Here is a 21,693-nt window from a genome sequence, read left to right on the forward strand (position 1 = left end):
AATGACAAGTCATACAAGAGCTGAATCACTTTTGTAAAGCTCAGCACTTATTTTTCAGGAGTTCCCTTAGCTAAAACTAGTCCAAGACCCCATGGCAATTGGCTTGCCTGATAACCTTACCTAACACAAGAGCTTAATTACCATCTCCGCTAATGACTCATGACATGGCCTGGGCAATGGCTAGTCTATTAAAATCCACTAGACAGAAGTCACGTGGCTTTACGGTATATAGTTCTCATTCCCACAACTTACATTTTGATGGTATCTGTTGCTCTCTGGAAGAAAGCCAGTATTTCTGAATAAAATGTATCAGTCCTAACAATGTGCACATGATTATTCCAGAAAGCCAACTGAGAATTGAACAAGATCTTACAGTAATGAGTAGGACTGGGAAACAAGAATTTTCTTCAGCACAGTGGGAAGAAATCCTTTTATTAAGTTTATGAGAATCGGAGATGGGAGCACCCCTTTGTAAGTTCAAAATAAATAACTTAGGATGGGTCACCATTTCAAAGAGGCTTCTGGATGTTGAACAAAATCCAAATCATTTTGCTGTAAACATTTGGGTTTGCAACATAATTCCATACTAAAGCATCTTAATCAATGTTAGGAGCTCCAAAAGCTGACCAAAGCACTTCTAGGTTCACCTGCTGATGAGAAGTTAAAATCTTCCTTTAGAGTCCTATGAAAACTGTTTTCTCCTTTCTGGAGTTTCTACTTTTTGTTAAGTAAAATCTGTGTGGAAGACTCTTGATATCATCATCATCATCATCATTGGTAATTATTCATGTTAATTAATAGTTATACCTCTTTATCTTTTAGGCTAAGGGCATGCTTTTTCTGACTTACTCACTCTACGTAGTATCCCTTAATTAGCCTTGTCCTAATCAGTAATGTCATGTATCCTGTGTTCTCTAGTGACTTAATAAATATTTATACTCATTTAATAAATTTTTATTGAGCATCTACTATATACCAGGCACTGTTTGATGCTCCTGGGGCATCCTAGTGATCAAAGAAGACTGAAATCTTATATTTGTGATAGTTTATCTTTTCCAGTGGTCTGTCCATTTTAGACTTCTCGCCAGAATTCCAGAACCACGTATTCAGTTTCTTATTGGTCATATGCACTTGGAAACCCAAATTGGACCTAGGCACTTGGACACTATGAGGCATGCTGAAATTATCACCTTTCTCCGGCTTACTCCTGTGGAACCCCCACGATTTAGGTTGAACCACCACCTCCCCCTTGCCTTCAGTAAATCCTCTGCCTACACGCCTTCACATCCGCCATTTCTTCCCAGTCTCCAGTGGCATTTCACATCAGTCCTCCTCATGGCTCCTGGGTAATGAACTCATTCTACCTGCTCATTTTCTTGCTCTTCGATGGTCCCCTCGTATCCATTTCTCACTCCCATGGAACATGCTTTCTAAATATCCACGCCTGACCTTGTCTCTTTGGTTTAAGATTTCTGAAGGATTAGCTTTCAGGATAGAGTAAAGACTCCCAAGCAAGAGGCCCTTGTGATCTGGATCTGGTGGCTCCTTTACCTCCTGTCCCCTTGCTTAGCCCCACTCTTTCTCTACACAGGCCCAACTGCCTTAGGAAGCCTTCCTTCCCAGGCTGTCCGCTCCCTGGTGTGTTTTGCCACTGCACTAAGCCATCATCTCTCCTTTGTTGCAGGTTTCACCAAAGCTTCTGAAGGAAGCTCAGCCTTCAACCCTAGGCAGCCCAGTGCCTGTGTTTGTTTGACCAGCAAACTTTTCACCAATGGGAAGTAATTTATTGGCTGCATTTTTAAGGCATCTTACTTCATATCTCAACTGAGAGTGTAAGAATTCTAATTCCTTAAAATATCAGAGACATCCTTTCCTTCTTTCAAAGAGGTCTTTTGATTTTGGTCTTTTCCCCCTACCTTTTCTCCAACACTTGTTTCACATAATAATTGATCTTAGTCAAGTTTTGCCTGATTCTTCAGTAGATGAAACATAGCATAAAGGTAAAAATCATAGCTATTGGCCCCCCAACAATTTGTAGCTGGGTCCTGGTTCAAGCACTTATTTGTCAAGCACCTTGGATAAGTAATGAACTTCTCTGAGCCTCAGTTTCCATAAAATGGGTGTAATTAAATAACATGCAAAGCTGCTGGCACATATCATAAATTTTGTTTCCTGTCTTCTTGGCTGTGCATGCTTTCCCTTTAAGATAAACACTTTGTCTGGAATATATTCCCTTCTATCCCTTCTGTCAAAATCCTCTTCAAGGTCCAACTCTCCTCATCATCTTCTCCATGTCACTGCCCCCAGTCTCTTCAGCCACAAAGACTTGTTGTGACATCTGTGCCCCAGCGGTTCCACATCTTATTCATTCTGCCCAACAAATCTACACTCAGCATGCTGGGCGTGAATTTAGGTGCTGGAAATACTGTGATGATCAAACCAGGTGTGTAAATACTGATGTCATTGTAGAGAGGAATAAACACATCAATACATATAAAAACAATATTAGGGTCAGATTAATTTAGGTGCTCGAAAGGGTGACAGGAGAGAAGTAACTGGAATGAGGGTGTCGGGGAAGGTGCCAGGCATGGAAAGAGTTAGGAACAGAAACTGCAAAGAGCAGGCAGCTCTGTGCCAAGGCTCTGGCCAGGGAAGATGTGCGAATTTCCCAGAAAAGAGCCAACGTCGTTGAACTGTAGTTGGCTAAAGAAGGTGGAATGAGGCAAGACTGGTGAAGTAGGCTGGGCCAGATGGCATAAGGGGCCACGCGAAAGAGTGTGGCTCTTGTTCCAAGTACCACTGGAAGGGTTTCAGGCAGGGGCAGAACAGCACCGTTTGAGATTTCTCCAGATGCTGTGTGTGGGTACGTCTACTTGACCTCTCACCAGAGTTCTGATGTACGCTATTGTTTCCAGCGACAGTAGCTGTCTTTTCTATCAAATTGTGGTTCTGTGAGGCCAGTGACCAAGTTTTACTCTTGTTTTGATCGGTGCCTTGTGCACAGCGCTCCCTGGCAAATTCTTGCCAAATTAAATTGAAATATCCTGCGGCCTCTGTCTTTCTTGCTTGCAATTGTAGTAATTATAATTGCAATCCTTCAAATCACTGTAAGAAGCTTGCAGCTGCCACCCAGCTCTGAATGAGCACATTTTTCCTATTTGAATTCCTCTCAGGCCTTCCTGCAACTGTAGGGCCGTCAGCTGACTTCCTGTCTCCCGCCCAGGTCCACTCCCTGCACTGGACGGAATGTGTATAGTTCCCCCTCCACCTCCCACTGTCTGCAGAGCACCAGGCCCGCTGCGCAGCCGGCCTGGCCTGCTCTCAAAGGAAGCATGGCTTCTAGCTTTGGACACCACATGGCATCAGATAAAAACAGAGCACTTAGTGACCATTTGCATGTGCCGGGCACATTACAGACACGGCGTGCCTTTCCACTGGCTGTGCAACTTTGGGCAAGTCATCAGTCCTCTCTAAGCCTGCTTCCTCATGGGCGGGATGGCCACAGTCTTAGCAGAGTGCCTCCCAGGGCCATAAAAGAGAGGACACACATCAGACACTTAGCACAGCACCTGGCACAGAGTCAGCACTCATCAAACATCAGTTATATCAGTGGTAGGGTGGTTAGTGCTCGTGAGTTCCTTTGGTCCTCATAGCAACTCTGCAAGGAAAGTCTTCTTATGTCCTCGGCCAACACTCAGCTGGGACACATAGATATGACTGTACTAGTTGCTAAGACTACTACAATATTTCTTAGCTGCTGAATGAGCCACTGTCCCAGCCCTCCAAATGCTCCTCTCTCCTTAGAACCCTGCAGCCTTCTCTGCTCAGGTGTTTTCCTTGGGACCCTGGAACCCTCCCCTCCCTCACCCTCAGTCCAGCAACCACAGGGACAGGGTCCCGGACAGCAGGAGGCCTCCCGGGACCAGCCACATTCAGTCAGTTCTGTTCTTAGTGTGGATTGGCTGGTCGTACTTGCTTCATGGATGGGTAAAGCGAAGTGCAGAGGGGAGAAGTCACCCATCGTGTCAACGGAAATCCTAAGAAGTTAAACTTCAGAATCGATTACCTCAGCTTACTCCTTCGGTTCAGCACTGACTAGAAACACTAACAAAAGCCAGGTTTTGGCTTTTTGAGCCTGGAGAACTATCCCCTGGCTGCCAGCAGATTCCCTGTCTGAAGAGTTCAGGCTCTCGTCTCTGTTCCCAGTCGCACTCCCCTCCACAAAGCTCATTCAAACACGATTTGGCCCCAGTCCTTTACCCTCTGTGTACAGCCCCCCCTGGGAAGTACTTACCATTTCTATCTCTGTTTTTACAAACTAAAAAGAAGAGGAGAATCAGGTTAAATGTGGTAATTCATAAATATTATATATGCATATGGAATAAGAAATTAGAATAATGTAGAAAGACCTCACAGTGACAATGAAATCCAGGGCTGGGAAACGAAAAGGATCCCTCTTCAATTGAAGACACATGTCTGGACTAAAAATATGGAAAGAAAGGTGGTATCTCCTTCAGTATATACTTTTACTTCTTAATTGTGCATTCCGAGCTGCAAAGACCCCCTTGGTTTGTCTTGAAATGTAAACAATTTTAACAGTGTCTTACGAAGTTCTGAAGTTTTAGGTTTTAAAGATTGAGCAGTTACATAATTGGCTTAATTAGATCCAATTACACAATTAGCATAAATTAGAAACAATAGAATCAGGACATATAATTTCATAGTTATGACACATAACAATAATACAGAAATTAAGTCGGCAAATTAACAGAGGAGGGGCGCGTACAAATCCTTGAAGACTCGATGTCTTTCAGGAGCCCAAACATCTCCCCATCCAACAGTTCCTGCTCGAAACCTGGGTTAACTATAAACAAGGCTGATTGGGGGTTCTAGACACAGAGAAAATCTGGAAAATTGTTAGTTCTTTTCCTCCCTTCTGGAGCTGAAATAAGGGGTGACTAGATTTCTTTTTTTTTTTTTTTTTTTGGTGACTAGATTTCTATCTCATTGAAAGGACCATCCCTCTCTTTCAGACATCTCAACAGATGATTGCAAGAAAGAATTTATTCTTTAGGGTGAATTCCACTGTAAAAACCCTCCACTGCACATGTGTGCCCCTGGCCAGGAGCAGGCTCAGGCCCTCTCCTGGGATGTAGGCATGAATGTGGGGGGATTGGGCTTGAGAAAGACGGCAAGAGGGGATGAAAGTGGCTCTCAAATCAGCCACGTGATTTCTAATACCGCATTCCTTCTATTTGGTTCAGGTGGCCTACCCCTTCCTGCTGCATCTTTATCTTCCAATTTTAAAAAGAGGGGAAAAGATGACATTGGACTAATGAGAAATTCATGTTCTAAACTCCTGCAGCTATTGTCACATATCTTTCTGTAAATTATCTCCAATTACCAGAGGGCTAAGAAAAAAAATTCATTTGTTAATTTCTAGTTATTTTATTATTCATTCAATAAATGTGTCGAACTTCCTGGGGGAAAGAGACTATTTCTTACTTAGCCTTCTGTATCAAACCCATAAACAGCTGCTAGGAGACAGGAAGCACTCACTGTTTATCAAATTGCTTTTAAGGCATATTACAGATATTACCTGCTCTCCTATTACAGAGAACAAAGGGCTGTGCTGTTCCTGGTTATGGCCTTCAAGAAACTCACAACTCTTTTTTATGTCAAGATGATTATTATGTTAACCAAACCATGAGTTAAATTGTCCTAGCAGACATCACCATGATAGCGGGACACCGGACAGGAGTCGGGTAAATAGAAGAGCTTAAAAGAACCCTGTACTAAAACGAGGAAGTGATCCTCAGAAACCGATGGTCCTGGCGGTGGGTGGGGGTGGGGGGGAGGTGGCATGGCCAGCCAGAGTCTCGGTGACAGCCTAGCACAGCGGAGCACACAGGTATAAGGTAGCAGGTCTTTGAACGGGCACAATACCTGTCTTATGGGCACCTTTTGTTTTGATCCTACTGTTCGCCAAATTAAGTCATAAATATCCGTGATGGCCCCAACCCTATCATAGCAAATGAACACTGAAAATCGGAAAATGTCCTCAAAATGTTAGAGAAACATCTAAAAGCCTTGGGCATTTTTTTCTAATGATCTCAATTTTGTTTTTTCCTCCCCAGTCATCATCCTTTGGGTAATGGGAGAAGCAAAAGGGCTTAGTGATGCTCAAAGGCCATTACTAGTACAGGCTAGAAGATTTATCCTTTTATACCCTTTCTTCCGGTTTATTGGATTCCCTCTCATGGTTTTTCCTTTCCAGCATGGGCCTTCCTTTTCCTCTCTCATTTTCTGTTCCCAATAAATACAAGCTCAAAATATCAATTCTCTTATCAAAGATGAGGGTCCGCTTGCCAGGGGAAAATATGTTTCCCAAACGCCTTGATCAACTCACATCTCCCCTAACAATATCCCAGAAGTAGCTTTGTATTCATTCAGGTACCTGGACAGTGGCTGATACTCAACCAGCTTAGCTGAGCTTCTGAAGGCCCGGGAAAAAAGATTTCAATTTCTCTTCACATTTCAGAGTCTTGATCCTATTACTGAATGGATATGGAGGCACGAGTATATTTCCTTAGATTCTAACCTCTAGAAATCAATTTATTTACAATGTATGATTCCATGCATATCGATATAAATACTCCTTATTGACCTAGTAATCAAGTGAAGCACTAGAGGTGGAAAAACACACCGAGGGGAGAAACATGCCCCAAACTTGTTATGTTCTCCTTTTCCTCATGCCAGCATAAGGCAGGAAGCCCTTCCTAAGGGTCTGAAGTACAAATCAGCTGCACTTAAACAGGGTAGTGGAATTCAGATGAGTTGTTTCATGAATATGAGGAACTTCCTCATTTTCTTTTGCATAAATCCTTTAGGCTAAAAGGTACATCAATTATGAGGAATTTAAAGCTGCTTTCAAAGCTCTACTGATAAACAAGCACTTAAATCAACTTGGTAAATGAAGCTATTTTTAAGGAGCAAAAATAAAAGTGGTAAGGAAATGTGTGTAAGGTTTCTTTCCAAACTGTTGAGAGTAGTTGCCTCTGGGCTGGAGAGAGAAAATATATAGTCTTTGAACTGACTTGCTTCAACTTGCTCTGTGCTTTAAAATCCCAATCCCTCTCTCTCCTCCTCTCTCTCTCTTCCTCTCAGAGGATCAGGACTTAAGGCCATAATCTCCACAGAGCTTGGAGTAACAGATTTTCTAATTTGGATTCATTAGCTACAGACTTTTTGAAATGTTCCCAAAAAGGCTCTTCCAGTAAGTGAGCACTCTTCTGTGTAAATGACTTTTTGTTTCCATCCGTCCTGAGCTTAATAATTTCACTCTTCCTTCTCCTGGCCATTGAAATTCAGAAACGGTGCCTGCTGTCTTGGCCATGGCCTGCTTGGATGACAATGAGACAGTTTATATTGGAATAAGCTGGGGAGGGCTCCTCCCTCCCGTCACGGTTCTGGAGAGAGCTGACGGCATAGGAAGGGGAGAAACATGGAATGACATGGATCCTTAAAAATTCAAGCACAGGTGCTCGGCCAAAGGCTGGTTTTCATGCTAAGGTGAAAGATGTGTCTTGTGGTAAAAGCCACCTGGTGATTTCCTTATTACAAAACCCAAAGGCTCTGTTTGACCAGCCTCTTCTTCATGCCCTCCCTGCAGCAATTAATGCTGTTGAAACTCTGACATTGCGAGGCTCATCTCTTGGCTTTTGACACACTCCACATCCTGGTTCCCCTTTTGCCTCTTTTAATGTCTTCCTTTCTACTTCTTTTACTTGTCTTTCTTCTTTTTCCTGAGCGGGGGATCCCCCAGGTTCTGTCTTGGGCTTTCTCTTCCTTTCTTTTTTACACATGTTCTCTTCTCCCCTCTCTTCCTAATCTGATGGCTTCACCTGTCACTTCATGTAGACAGTCACAGTGAAAACTGTCAGTTCCCAAGTACCTCCACTGTGCTATCCACGTTAAAAGGATCATCTCACTTATCTCACACCAATCTTCCCTTTGGATGAGGAGGCAGAGGCCCTAATAGGTTCAAAGACTGATCCAAGATATCCCAGACCACACAGCAAGTAAGTGACAGAGCTAAGATCTGAGCCCAGATCTTCCTGGCTCAAAGGCTTGTGGTGTTGTCACTACCCTGACCCTCCTGATTTATGACTCAGCTTCTAGACTCATTTCGAAATCAACAAGTGTTCTTCTCTGACCAGCCTTTCCTCTTTCAGAAGACCTTCTGTAACTGATACAACACCTTTCTCCCAATGACCAGGCTCACAACGTCAGGTGTCTTGGCCTCATCTTGTAGTCTACTGCCTCTCCTGATCCTCCCTACTCCTAATCTCATCAACGGCCAAATACCACCTCTGATTTCATCTTTCCCCTCTCCCAACCAGCCTACATACCATGGCCTGACTACTGTCCTATGCCACATCATTCCCACAGTGAAACCGTTCAGTGGCTTCCCATTCCTGATGAAATGATAACCCAAACTGACACTTACCACCAAAACTCCAACCTACTTTCTCTATCCTATGTCTCAGAGCTTCTTTACAAGTGGACTATATATCAGCGAAACTGGGCCAATGCCCCCTGGGTGTCTGAGTGTTCCATCTCTATGTCTTTGTTTGGGCTGCTCCCTCTTACTGGTAATCAGTCTTAATCCCACAGACAGCCCCAATCTACACAAATCTACACAAATCCTACCCTGCCCCCAACACCCCCCCCAACATTTCCCTTCCACCACCTCTCAGCTGGATGTCACTCTGTATCCTTAAGCCTTCGCAGATTTTCATTTGTCCACTCTTGCGGAATTTCGCCTATTCTACTTTTGGCTTGTTTTTCTCCTCTCCCTCTTATTAAACTCCAGATTCCTTGGCAGAGAGGGAAGGTGTCGGACTCCTCAGTTTTCCCCAAAATCTTTCAGTCCAAGGGATGCAACAGATGCCCAGTAAATATGTATTCATTCAATTGACTCAAACTTTGATAAAATACAGCAATGTGAAGTTACATTTTAAACATAACATTCTATGTGTTTTTCCCCAGCAAGCAGATGCAAACTATTTCACAAAGATGGTCCTTGGGCATCTTGAGATCAAGAATGTCTAAATAATGGCTATGAATCCCTATCTTCAAAATGATTACCTTTTTCCCTAATGTAGATGGGAGAGAGGGCAGAAAAGGAAACATGGGGAAAAAAAAAAGAAACAATATTAAGTTCTGCCCACTGTCCCATAAATAATGACAACTTCATGGCAGGATGCAAACTTCCGTACACACAGAACAACTTATAAGGGCGCCTGGGTGGCTCAGTGCGTTAATCCTCTGCCTTTGGCTCAGGTCATGTTCTTGGGGTCAGGGAATCAAGCCCCGCATCGGGCTCTCTGCTCAGCAGAGAGTCTGCTTCCCCTCTTTCTCTGCCTGCCTCTCTGCCTACTTGTGATCTTTCTCTCTCTGTCAAATAAATAAATAAATAAAATCTTAAAAAAGGAAAAAAAAAAAAAAAGAACAACTTACAGTGGACACAAGTCAAAAAGAAAAATAACATGAAAAATTCTTAGCAATAAAAATTCAATTTACATGTAGCTCTCCTGTGACACATAAATATTGTCAGATGAGATACATTACTGCAATGTTAACTTGCTCTTACTAATATGTTACCTGCCAAACATAGTCTTTGGTTGCTCCCTCTATAGTTTATGTCTTCCTACAGGCATGTCCAGCTTCCAGAAGGAAGGATTCAGAGCTACCGTCATCTGGCTCTCCCACAGCTTCAGCACTTGGTGCTGACTACATGTTACCCTGGGACCAGGATGCAAGGAGGAGCTTGCCTCTTCTAAAGCTTCACTCTCAAATAGTTTTGTAAGAATGGTTTTGAGAAAGAAAGTCCAACATACAGCGTGCTTATTATAAGAATATAGGCATTGAATTCAGATGCATTGATACTAAATGTGCATTATGACACTAATGTAACTCTGACTTCTCTTTAAGCCACTTAATTTTAATATACATAATTTTAATATACATAATTTGGCCTTTCTTCTGTAAAACAGAAGAAAGGCCAAATTATGGACAACCATAGCCTCTGCAACCGATCTTACTAAGGAGTTAGAAGCAAGTAGGTATGGCAGAATCAGTGCCAATCGTCAGCAACAACCCAAACTGTATGTAGACAGAACGCCAGTGTTCTCCCACTGAGACCAAACACTATTCTTAAACTCCTGATTTCTGAAATACAAGGAATTTCTTAGAGTATGACTCTTCTGTTCCCATTTGACAATGGGAAAGTTCTAGATTTGGAAAACTGAGACACGAGCAATGACACAAGGTCAGAAGATGACAGTCGGAACTGAGATGGTACCAGGGAATTTTTCAGTAAATATCCTCTGTGCACTTAAGACTTCAATTTACTGTCTGTAACCAAGAAGTCCAGTGATTTAGGCAGCATGAAGATTCTTCAGTGACTGACAGTCCTGTTTAGACGTTAACAAAATGACTGGGAGAACGTCTATGTTTTGGGAGAAGGGCAGGGTAGAGAAGGGGAGAGCACACACAGGCAACGTAGTCATAGGTTCAAACACTCTCATCACTTACCACGATCATCTGAGCCACGTAACTTTCAGGTCCAGTGTATTCAGTTGGGTCTTTAACCTTCACCAGGACGAGGAAGTACAAATAATGCCACATATTGTGTTCTGACTTGATGTGCTCCTCAAATGAAACCGTTTTATTATCAAACTTGTCCCTCTCAAGTCCTGCAAAACACAGAGAGCACAACGTATGTAATTTGTCAGTTCATCAGCACTCACTTCTTAGTGTAAAAAAAAAGACATCACAATTCTGTGAATAAAGGCTTTCCGTGAGTGTGCTGATTTAGAATGTCATGATCCAAAACAGCATAGGACACAAGACCTCCAGAGCCTGTAGATTGCTTCCAAAGTAATGTTCTCCTACCCCTCCACCCCCCAAATGGATCCTTGGAGATGCATAGTCCTGTTACCGTTGTAAAATTTGCAGATAATTTTAAATATGGCCATGTCAACACTGTCCAATTAAACTGGACCACAAGTCTAAGAAAAAGAAGTAAAAATGGTCATGCAATAAAAGGCACACTTGCTAATCAGGACAGGAAAAAAAAATGTTATTTTATCCAGGAACTTGGGTAAAAAGAGGAGAGGCAGCAGAGAGAGTCATCTTGAAAACCACTTGTAATCAGTGAAGGGTAAGCCAACGTCCACAGTGATCTTTGCTCCTGGTGAGTAAGGGCTCCAGCCTTTTAGACCACTGTGTTCCTGGCATTTTAAGGAGGCGATGGTCTGTTCAATATCCAGGGCAGATTTTCAGCTGCTGGAAGGACACCGAGGAGAGGTTCTGCATAGTAAGATTCCTTTCTCTCAAGGGTTGAAGAGTGGATGAAAGAAAATGAATGGAGATGGAGAAAAACATCTATGGAAAAGTGAATTTGATTGCCAAGTAAAATGGGGTGTTGGGATACAGTCTGGTTTTGCAGTTCAGATACTGGAGAAGAAACTAGGAAATTGAATTCCAATCCCAGCTCTTCTTTCCTAAGCATATTTTTAAAAAAGGCTTTATTTATTTGACAAAGATCACAAAGGCGGTGGTGGGGGTGGGGATCCCTGCAGAGAGCCCGATGCAGGGGGGGCTTGATCCCAGGACCCTGAGACCATGACCTGAGCTGAAGACAGAGGCCTAACCCACTGAGCCACCCAGGCGTCCCTCCTAAGCATATTTTTAAAAAACCATTCAGGAACAAAGAAGACCCTTTAAATAACAAGATACAAAGTACAATAAGTAAAAAGAAAAAAAATATGTCCCTAGTGGACAGATTTAAATTATATTATTGGCTGTTTTAATGGAAAATACCATAAAATTCGCTGGCTGATAGTGACGCCTCGTCTTATTTGACCCATCATCAGCTCAGCATGGCCCAAATAAAATCCATACTCTTCCCCAAAACTGCTCCACCCACAGTCTTCCTCTTCATTCCACGGCAACTCTAGTCTTCCAGTTGTTCAAGCCAAAACCCGAGGAGTCATCCTTGGATCCGCTCTTTCTCTCACCCATATCCAATTCATGTTGAAATCCTTTTGGCTCTGCCTTCAGCAAATACCAAGAATCTGGTCCCTTCTCCTCACCTCCGCAGCTGCGGCTCTCATCTGAGCCTTCATCGTCTCTCGCCTGGGCTACTGCGATGGCCTTCCAGGCCTCCCTGTTTCCACTTTTACTCTCTGTGGCCTATACTCAACATAGCGGCCACTGAGAAACTTCAAAACCCGAAGCAGGATGGTGTTTCTCCTCCGTTCCGAACCCTGCAGTGGTTCTCCACCAACTCAGAGTAAGGGTCAAAGGCCTTACGATGGCCTCTGAGTAGGGTTGCCAGATAAAATACAGGTGCTCAGGGGATGCCAAGTTAAGTTTGAAGTTCAGATGAATAACGACCAATTGTTGAGTCTAAGTAGGTTCCGTGTAATATTGGTTTGCTAAAGTCGAAGTGAGTTGGCCCTATAGCCTCTCTGACCTTGTCTCTCACTCTCTCTTCTCCTTTGTCAACTCCCCTACTGGCCTCCTTGCTCCTGGCACGCAGACTCCTGCTTCAGGGCCTTGGGATTGGTCGCTTCTTCTGCCCACAGCGCTCTTCTCTCTGGTGTCTCTCTGACTGACTTGTTCACCTTCAAGCTTTTGCTCAAACCTCACCTCCCTGTAGCTTAACTTGACCACCCTATTTAGTCCTACAACCTGCCCCTTCCCTTTTGCCAGCACCTCAATCACTCTTTCTCTTTTATGCTCTTTTTCCTAGAGTGCTTATCACCTCCTCACAGAATGAACATAGCCATATCATCGCTCCATTAAACTGGACTGTGTGTCTAAGATAAAAAAGTAAACACAATGGTGTGAGGAGAAGCCTGCCTGCTAATCAGTACAGAAGAAAGGAACACCATTTTATCCAGGAGCTTAGAGAAGAACTTTCTGTGTTTATTATTTATTGTGTCCAGGAGCAGATACATTTGTCTCTTTTCTCCACCACTGGTCCGAATAGTTAACATGGGTGTCCGGTTCACAGTCAGCCCTGAATACAGTATTTATGGAATGAATTAAGAATATTTCACTAATAAAATGTTATTCCACTTGGGTGACTATAATCAAATACAGATTAATAACAAATCTTGGTGATGCTGTGGAGGGACTGGGGCCCTCGTATCCTGCCAGTAGGAATGTGAAAGGAGGCAGCTACTTTGGAAAACAATGTTGGCAGCTCCTCAAGAGGTTAGACTATTTAAAAGGAGGGAGAGAGAGAATGTTAAAGTAGATATTTCCAGAACTCAGTTCAAACAATTACATTCCTATTGCAAGGTACATAGGGCTATAAAATAATGTGTCTACTATCAGGTAATCTGTAATATGCTAGAGGAAACAGACAGCTTGCATTATATCCTGAAGTGGTATAAACTGCCAAGGAAACACAGAGAAGGACAATAAGAACTGTGACGAGGTACATTTCAAAAGGTTTAAAAGAGGTGTCAAGCTTTAAGTGTCTAGCCTTGAAACAGGATAATGGCAAGTGGAAAAGAGATGAACGGTAATAAAAGCTAGCTAATTTTTATTGAGCACCTATCTGTGCCAACAACAACATAAAGATGTTTAAATAGGCTCTTATAATTACAATAATCCAATCTGACCTTTCAGTATGTGAGGAAAGAGATTCGGAGGAATTCAATAAATTGCACAAATTAACACCTCTTGTTAGTGAAGAAGTCAGTCCGTATTTAAACAAAAACATTTCTAGCTCTAAAGCCATGTTCTTTGGCCTTCTGGGCAAAGGCAATGGCAGGGCAAAGCTACAGATCAAAGTGGATGACCTGTTTGGGGGGAGGCGGGGGGGTTGGTCAGTTCCTCCAAAGGGAACACTTGGAAATTAAGATGTCAAGGTACATTTGGCACAAATTATGAAGAGTTTTACTTATTTTTATTTTTATTTTTAACTGTAAAGAGCTTTAAATGCAAAGCTATGGAGATTGCACTTTATCTTGAAGGCCTCTGAGTGGAGACTAGTCCGTTCAGAGCGGTGCTTCAGCTAACTTCCTGTGGTGGGATTTAGAAGAAGACTGGGAGTAGAGGCTGAGAGTGGGGAGACCAGGGGACTAGAGTAGTGGGGGGTGTAAAGGCAGGGAACTGGTTGTCTTTCATCTCCACTGGTTCTTGCTCTCTAAGTTTTGTTGGCCATACCCACGGTTTCAACCATCATTGTGCTGGTGAGGCAGCCCCAGCACTGACCTTTCTTGTCAACTTGTTTCTATTTCTAGCTGTCTTCTAGGTGAATCCCCCTGGCTCACTTATGAGCATGTCAAACTCAGCTCACCAAATTTGTTTCTTTAGCTCTTCTTCACCTCTGTTAAAAAAGTCCTTGTCAACCAGGGAACCTGAAGTCATCCTTGAATTCATACTCTGACCATCTACTCTGTACACATTTCTTAGAACGACTGGGACATTCTCACCATTCTCTAAACTCTGGATAGATTGGAAAATTCTATGTCTCTACCTCCTCTCTTTCCTGCCTTACAGGTATTCCTTCCTCAAGACCCAGCTCAACTACCAGTGACTTACACAAACACAGAGTTGGTGGATCCTTCCTGTGCCCATAACACTTTGCTATGAAAATTTATCTATGTCTATCGTAGCTTCTACACTTTACTGTCTGATCTATTTTTGTATTAGCACCTGGCTTAGTATTGGGAAAACAGTAGGCATTCAACTAACATTGACAGAATAATTGAAAAAAAATGAAAAAGAGGGAGAGATTGAAGAGAAGTTTTTGGATGAAAATTTAAGAGGGCTTGATGTCCAATTAGAGGGACAGATTTAGGAGGAATCAAGAATGACCCTAAAGTTCCTGACCTGAGTGATTGAATTTATGGTAATATCAGTACAGCAAAGAAAAACAAAAAAGAAGGAAGAGACTTTGGAGGGAAGATACATTTGATTGGGGAAGTGCTGAATTTCTGATGCCTATAGAACAACCAGTGTTGGGTTGTTAGATCTAAAGCTAAAAATCTGTCTTAAACAGAGAGGTCAAGGTATAAATATACTAATTCAAGGATAAGTGACATAAAATAAACAATGAAAGCCAGGGTATTGGAGGAGATGATAAGATAGAAAGAAAGGAAGAATAAGAGGAACTCTGTGTGTTCTACACAAAGGTTTCAGAAAAAAATAATCCTGCACCTATGTTGTGTTCCCCACACAGTCTGACTAAGGTGAGGGCACACATCCACCCATCACCCAGGTATTCCCATACCTTTTCTCAGTTCTGTTTTTCTGCATAGCCCTTAGCATCACACATTGCATGTGTGCTGAAAAATGAGCTCCATGATGGCAGTAAATTTTGTCCTTTTTTCTTCACCGCAGTAGAACAAAACTTGGTAAAACTAAGAACAAAACTAAGTTACTCAGTAAGTAACTATTGAACAAATTAATGTATAAATGGCCTTACGGCACAAGTACTGATAAAGAGCTAATATACTAAGAGAAAAACACATTGCCTCTCTCTGACATATAGTCTTTTTTTTTTTTTTTTTTTTTTTTTTTTTTTAAAGATTTTATTTATTTATTTGACAGAGAGAAATTACAAGTAAGCAGAGAGGCAGGCAGAGAGAGGAGGAAGCAGGCTCCCTGCTGAGCAGAGAGCCCGATGCGGGACTCGATCCCAGGACCCTGAGATCACGACCTGAGCCGAAGGCAGCGGCTTAACCCACTGAGCCACCCAGGCGCCCATATAGTCTTTATCTCCTATTAAATCACCTAGAAAGATCTTTCATTTGAAGCACCTAACTACCATTAATCCTTTCTCCATTTTGGTATTTTGTCACACTGGTCTGTCAACATCTCCTTCTGGTTGGACCTTCAGCCTCTGGTAACTCAAAATTAATAATTAATATGGATACCGGTGCCAATTTGTTCCTCTGATTACTGCTTCAGTTCTGTCATCTGCTAATCATCACCCTATCATGGTTGCCTTCTGGATCACTAGCAATTGTTTTCTGAGTCATAACTCTGAAACATCTGGTCATTGCCTTCAAGGCTAGGAACATCCCATCTGCTCTCATTGCCTGTCACAGAATCTACCTCCCCCTCTGCTGCTACTATGGATGTCACTTGGTACGTGTGCTACTGGAGCCAATTCTCTCCTACCGTGGAGATTCTCTCCTCTGCTGTTTGGTAAGATGCCCCTCTTTGGATCACAGCGTAATGCCCAGTTCTTACAAGAACCGTTTATCAATTGATCACAACTCTTCTATAGCCTATTAGTACAACCCCCAAATATCCCAACTGTCTAAATCATTCTTGTAATTAAGATCTTTTAACGTATATGGTATGCATTAGATCTTACACATGGTAAGCAATTCCAGGAATGCATGCATATCTAGATACACATTATGATAATGCTTCTCACATATTTCTGCTAAAGGTCCTTTGAGGGCAGAGAGTAGAGAAACTTTATGTTGCTGAGGTCACAGAGGTTAGCAGTTATAAGTGCCTGGGAATACTTTTCAGTTTGTTTGTTTGTTTTTTTAATCCTATTTTATTTTAGATGTTCATATTAAATTTGTTTTACTTTAAAAAAACTTTTACTTTGTAGCATACTATTTGTTCTAATGTAAAAAATAATATTAAAATTAACTCTGAGATTAAATTACCTAAATGTCCTCTCAAATTTTTGAATAAATGTGAAGCTTCTAGAAAATAGACCATGTTGATCTAATATCTCCTCCTTAAGCCTCCTGATTTATCACCATATATCTCTGTGATAATGTGCATGCTACCAAAACACTCTGAATGTGACAAAATTTTAAAATAACTTGGAATTGGTACACCTAGTTTTCTTGTCTGCAGTGTACATCAATCCAGTACTTAACCACTTTATCTCCCTTTTGTAGGTTATAAGGTACATAAATATAGAGACAATGCTAATTTAGGCTGATTTATTGAATAATCATTCACTAAGCAAATATTTATGAATAGTCCTCAACACATACTATGGAAGCATAAAAAATAAATATGACATGGATCTCTTAAAGAAGGGATATTAATGTGCATTGAGGGCTTACTCAGCCAAGCATTGAGCTAGGAATTTTGAGACACATGATCTCAATTATACTCACTCAAACCACAGAAGATGGCATTATATATTCTCCATTTTTCAGATGAGGGAACAATAGTTCAAGGTGAAAAGGAAATTTGGCCAAGATCAAATATCCAGGATACGGAACCAGTGTGTTTACTTAACCATAAAGTCCAAGCCCTTTCTATGATGTGATGGTGTATACCATCCGACAGAGGTAAGACAACAAAAAATAAGTATGGTACCATACTGCTAAGTATGATGTGAGCAGTTTAGAAGCTGTGGTATGTTTGCTGCTGATAAATGGAATCTGAGAAGGCTTCAAGTAATAATGGCATTAGAACTGGCCTTAGAGAGAGGGTTGGAGTTCAATAGCTTAGGAGTTTGGGCATTCCAAATAGAAACACCATAACAGAGAACACGTGGAGAGTCTCTAAGTTGAAGATGAGTCATGCAGTTGGGCTGGAAGTTGATGTATAAACAGGGGAACATTGGGTGAAAAGGTGGGCAAAAAGGGAGCTTGACTATGGAGTACCTTATGTGCCAGGAAATTTGGAAGTTTAGAGTTACAATCTGTGCAATACTATTGATAGACTTTTGAGTAAGGAAATGATGAATTCAAACTGGAAAAATTAGTTTGGCAGCATTGGGCAGAACATTTTGGGGTGTGAACCAAGGTGAGCCTGAAAAACCAAGGTGTGGCTGTGGGATATATGGAAGGAAGTGAGTGAGATTGGGAACACAGATTCATTAGCAGATGGTAACTAGTGCACCTAGAATTAGAAAAAGAAGTTGCTAAAAATGATGGAGAAGCTCCCAGCCCAGAAAACTGAAGGCCCAGTGGGATATCATCAATGGCAATATGGAGGTCAAAATAAATTGCAAGGTCAGAGGAGGAAAACAGAAGATGCACCAGTTTTTAGACATGGTAGATTTGGCTGCCAAAAGTTATGCCTGTATAGGTGTCAGACAACAACTGAAAACAAAGGACAAAAGCCTGGAGAGAGGCTGGACCTGTGGTTGCACGTTTGGCAATAATAAAATCCGAACCACTTATCCAGTGGTTGGAAGAAGGCTTGTGATGGAATGAGAGAATGGGCAATCCAAGGCAGAAGAAAAGGTCAGCAGAAAACTAATGGGGAGAGCTGAGAAAAACATTCAGTGTGGTGATGAGGGTTACTGTGATGTTTTAAGGAATTTACAGGTTATAAGGGTTTTTTTTTCTTTTTTTTTTCTTTTTTTTAAGTAACTGGGAAAATCCAAGGAGAATTTTGACAGCAAAGGGAAAGCCTAGAGGAGCAGGAATGGTACTTAAGTGTTGGGCTTGCTTTGCTTCTCATCTTTCTTGTTAGACTATGAGAGGCAGGATCATGGCCTCAAATGGGGCTCACATCTAACTGATACATTCTCCCAAAGAACCCTTTCTTCCAAGGTTGTGCACTGACACAATAGTCACTATGATCATGAAGTGAAGGACTTAGAGGAAGCACTGTAAAAGCAAGACCATGAGACACATAGAAAGATTTTCAAGGGCAGCACCTCTTTTCCTCCACAGAACTCACTCTTCCATCCAGAGCCTTTCTTCCTCAAATCCCCAAATTATTGTGTGGTATCTTCCTTGGCTCCATCTCAATCTTGCTTCCCTCCATCTAGTCTGCACCTATAAATACTCTTTTTGTCTGCTTCATTTCCTTCCAGTAGGTCTCCCCCAGTGTTGTGCAACTTATCCTAATGAAAAGGACTCCATCTTTATCCTGAATCACCTGAATGAGAAATTCAAAGGCTCTATTTGGCATAATGTGTTACTGGCTTCTCTGCTTTGAAATAGTTGATAACCAATCACCTTCTTCCCAAGGCTGTGTCTGCCCCTCATATCCACGTAACACACATTCTTAGTTCTCCTCACACCACGCTGACTGAAGATCTGTGTGTTTTGTGTGTGTGTGTATGTGTGTGTGTGTGTGTGCACGTGGGTGACCCTCATTCTCTTAACACTGATATTTCCCACTCTAAACCCCACCATTTTCTCATGCCCCTCTGATGTCTTTCCCCATGCTCTGGCTTTTGCTACCACACACAGACGGAGGATTCCCCAGTTACTCTCTCTAGTGTAGACTCATTCTCTGGGGCTCAGACGTCTGTACTGGGTGTGGCCCATTGGGATGCTGAGTACACACTGCAAGTTCAGTATTTCCAAAGTCAAGCTCAGCAGATTCCTCTCCAAATTTTTTCTTCTTCTTTTCTTCTCAAACTCAACTGTTGGAACTACCACCCACCCCCACACACCACTACCTTTCATATTCATTCCTAACCTATGCATTCCTAACCACTGAGATTTTTAAAAACTCTGTCTCTAAATATTTCTTTCATATTCATTCCTAACCTATTCATTCCTAACCACTGAGGTTTTTAAAAACTCTGTCTCTAAATATTTCACGACCCTGTCCTCTACCCTTAATACTGCCACCCTAACTTTCTCGCAGCAAAGTTTCATTACGTTTCACTTGGACTATATCCCCTGACAAACAACCTGCCCCATTGCTCTAAAACAAAAATTAGATCCTGTACTCCTCCACTTAAATTCTTTAATGGTTCAGCTCCTCTGTAAGTCTACAGGACAAAGTCCAAGTTATTTTAACATAAAAGGCCATGTCCTGGTGACCCTCTTCTCGGGGCACAGACTGCACTGAAATTCATGTTCCAGTAACACTGAGCTCCTTATAGGAACTGAGGACTCCCATTGTGCTGTTCTTCTCTTCATGCCTGTTCTTAGGATGGTTCCTCTGCTTCTACCCACTTTATTTTCTTTTATTTTTAAAATTTGATTTATTTATGTGTGAGAGAGAGAAAGCATGAGCAGGGGGAAGGGCAGAGAGAGAAACAGACTCCCCACTGAGTGGGGAGCCCGAAGTGGGGCTTGATCCCAAGACCCCAGGATCATGACCTGAGTCAAAGGCAGATGCTTAACCCACTGAGCCACCCAGGCACCCTGCTTCTACACAATATAATATGACTAGATACGTTCCATCTTTACCATCAATTCAGTGACCGTCTCTCCTAAAAGCCTTTCCTGACTGTCCCCACTACAACCTGAAGGGGTATAACAGCCTACGAACTTCTCTATCATGTCTCTTAACACACTAGACAGCAATGACACTTAACTGTGTTTGTATTCCACAATAGACTGTGAACACCCTGAAGAAGGGCATGTACAACCCATGTTTGTTTCACTGGGATACAGTTCATTGTTACAGGTTAGTACTGGGTACACGTCTGAGTGTTGGAGGAATACTGGAAAGTTTGGGAGACCCATTAAGAGAATGAGACAGTTGACAAAAGGGGGATCAAGAGAGAATGGGATTTATTGAAGTCCAATTTGAGTTATGTAGAGTAATGTTATAGTGAAGCCCTTACGCTTGTTACGTGACTTTAAACAAAAGATTCTTCAGCTCAATGTAGTGAAGAATCAACGTGGTGAAAGAGATGGTGAGAATAACCTGGACTTGGTGATTATTCAAAGAGAGGGAAGAACTCCAGGATGCTAGGTCAGCTGCAGAGACTACCGAAGGGCTGAAGAATATTGAGAAGATGGTAGAGCAAAAGGGAATGATGAGGGCAAGTAGAGAGCTGGGTGAGTCTGAGAGCTAACAATGGGGAAAGAGAAGGAGAGCACGGTGTGTGTGTGTGTGTGTGTGTGTGTGTGGTGTGAGAGAGAGAGAGAGAGAGAGGGAGAGAGAGATATGAAAAACTGATAGAAGGTACAGTGAATAGAAGTCCAAGCTGCTAGAAACATCATCCGTGGATTCATAATCCAACAAAAAAAAATAAAAACTATCCTGTCATTTAATCAAGATGTTATTGTGATTAAAAATCTGTTCGCCAGTTGGTATAACCTCTTGAAATTTTGCAACACATTCTACAGTCAGAGAATCATACAAATCGCAGAAATGATGACAAGATAACTTTCGGATATCATTCTTCTATCTATTTCTGGAAGCAGAGAACCCTAGTCTACTGCTTGGTTACATAATTTTTGTCCAGCTTTCTTTGAAATTGTTTTTCCCAAAGCATGATAAATAAAAATCACTCTAGCCCCTCCTTCCTGCTAGACACTTTCTTCACCCATTATTTTAGTACCTTGAGGCCACTTACCACAGATGAAGCAGGTTGTCTTTAGAATCTCTTCTTTTTTCTGTTTTTCACTTCTGAGATCAGCAAAAGTATCAATGATAACACCAAAAATCAAGTTTAGGACAATAATGATGACAATGAAATAGAAAAGAAGGTCATACACCACTCGGGCAGCAAACAAAGGCTCCTGAAATAAAAATTTTAAAGAACATATATGTATACATATTTTCAAGGTACGCTGATTTGGCACATGGTCTAGGAGAGAATACATTCAGTTTCTGTTTACTGAATGAATATAAATAGTGCTCCGAGCTGGAAAAAATAAGACCCACTTTCTGTCTTCATTTTCTTTTTTGAGTGTTGTGAGATACACTTCACATCTGTTCCCAGAGCACCTTCCCTTCTCCAGGACTTATACC

General features: G+C 41.9%; 1 protein-coding gene across 1 annotated transcript in view; it reads right to left on the bottom strand.

Moving 5' to 3' along the window:
* The window catches only part of ITPR2 (inositol 1,4,5-trisphosphate receptor type 2), a 502,139-nt gene that overhangs the window by 38,085 nt on the left and 442,361 nt on the right, over positions 1-21,693 (bottom strand). The window contains exons 54-55 of the mRNA XM_059185826.1: positions 21,296-21,461; positions 10,600-10,760 (exon numbers count right to left, since the gene is read on the bottom strand). Of these exons, the coding sequence (XP_059041809.1) occupies positions 10,600-10,760; positions 21,296-21,461 (327 nt within the window). The remainder of the gene's footprint in view (positions 1-10,599; positions 10,761-21,295; positions 21,462-21,693) is intronic.

Source organism: Mustela lutreola, chromosome 8 (assembly GCF_030435805.1).
Source record: "Mustela lutreola isolate mMusLut2 chromosome 8, mMusLut2.pri, whole genome shotgun sequence".
Classification (NCBI taxonomy): domain Eukaryota; kingdom Metazoa; phylum Chordata; class Mammalia; order Carnivora; family Mustelidae; genus Mustela; species Mustela lutreola.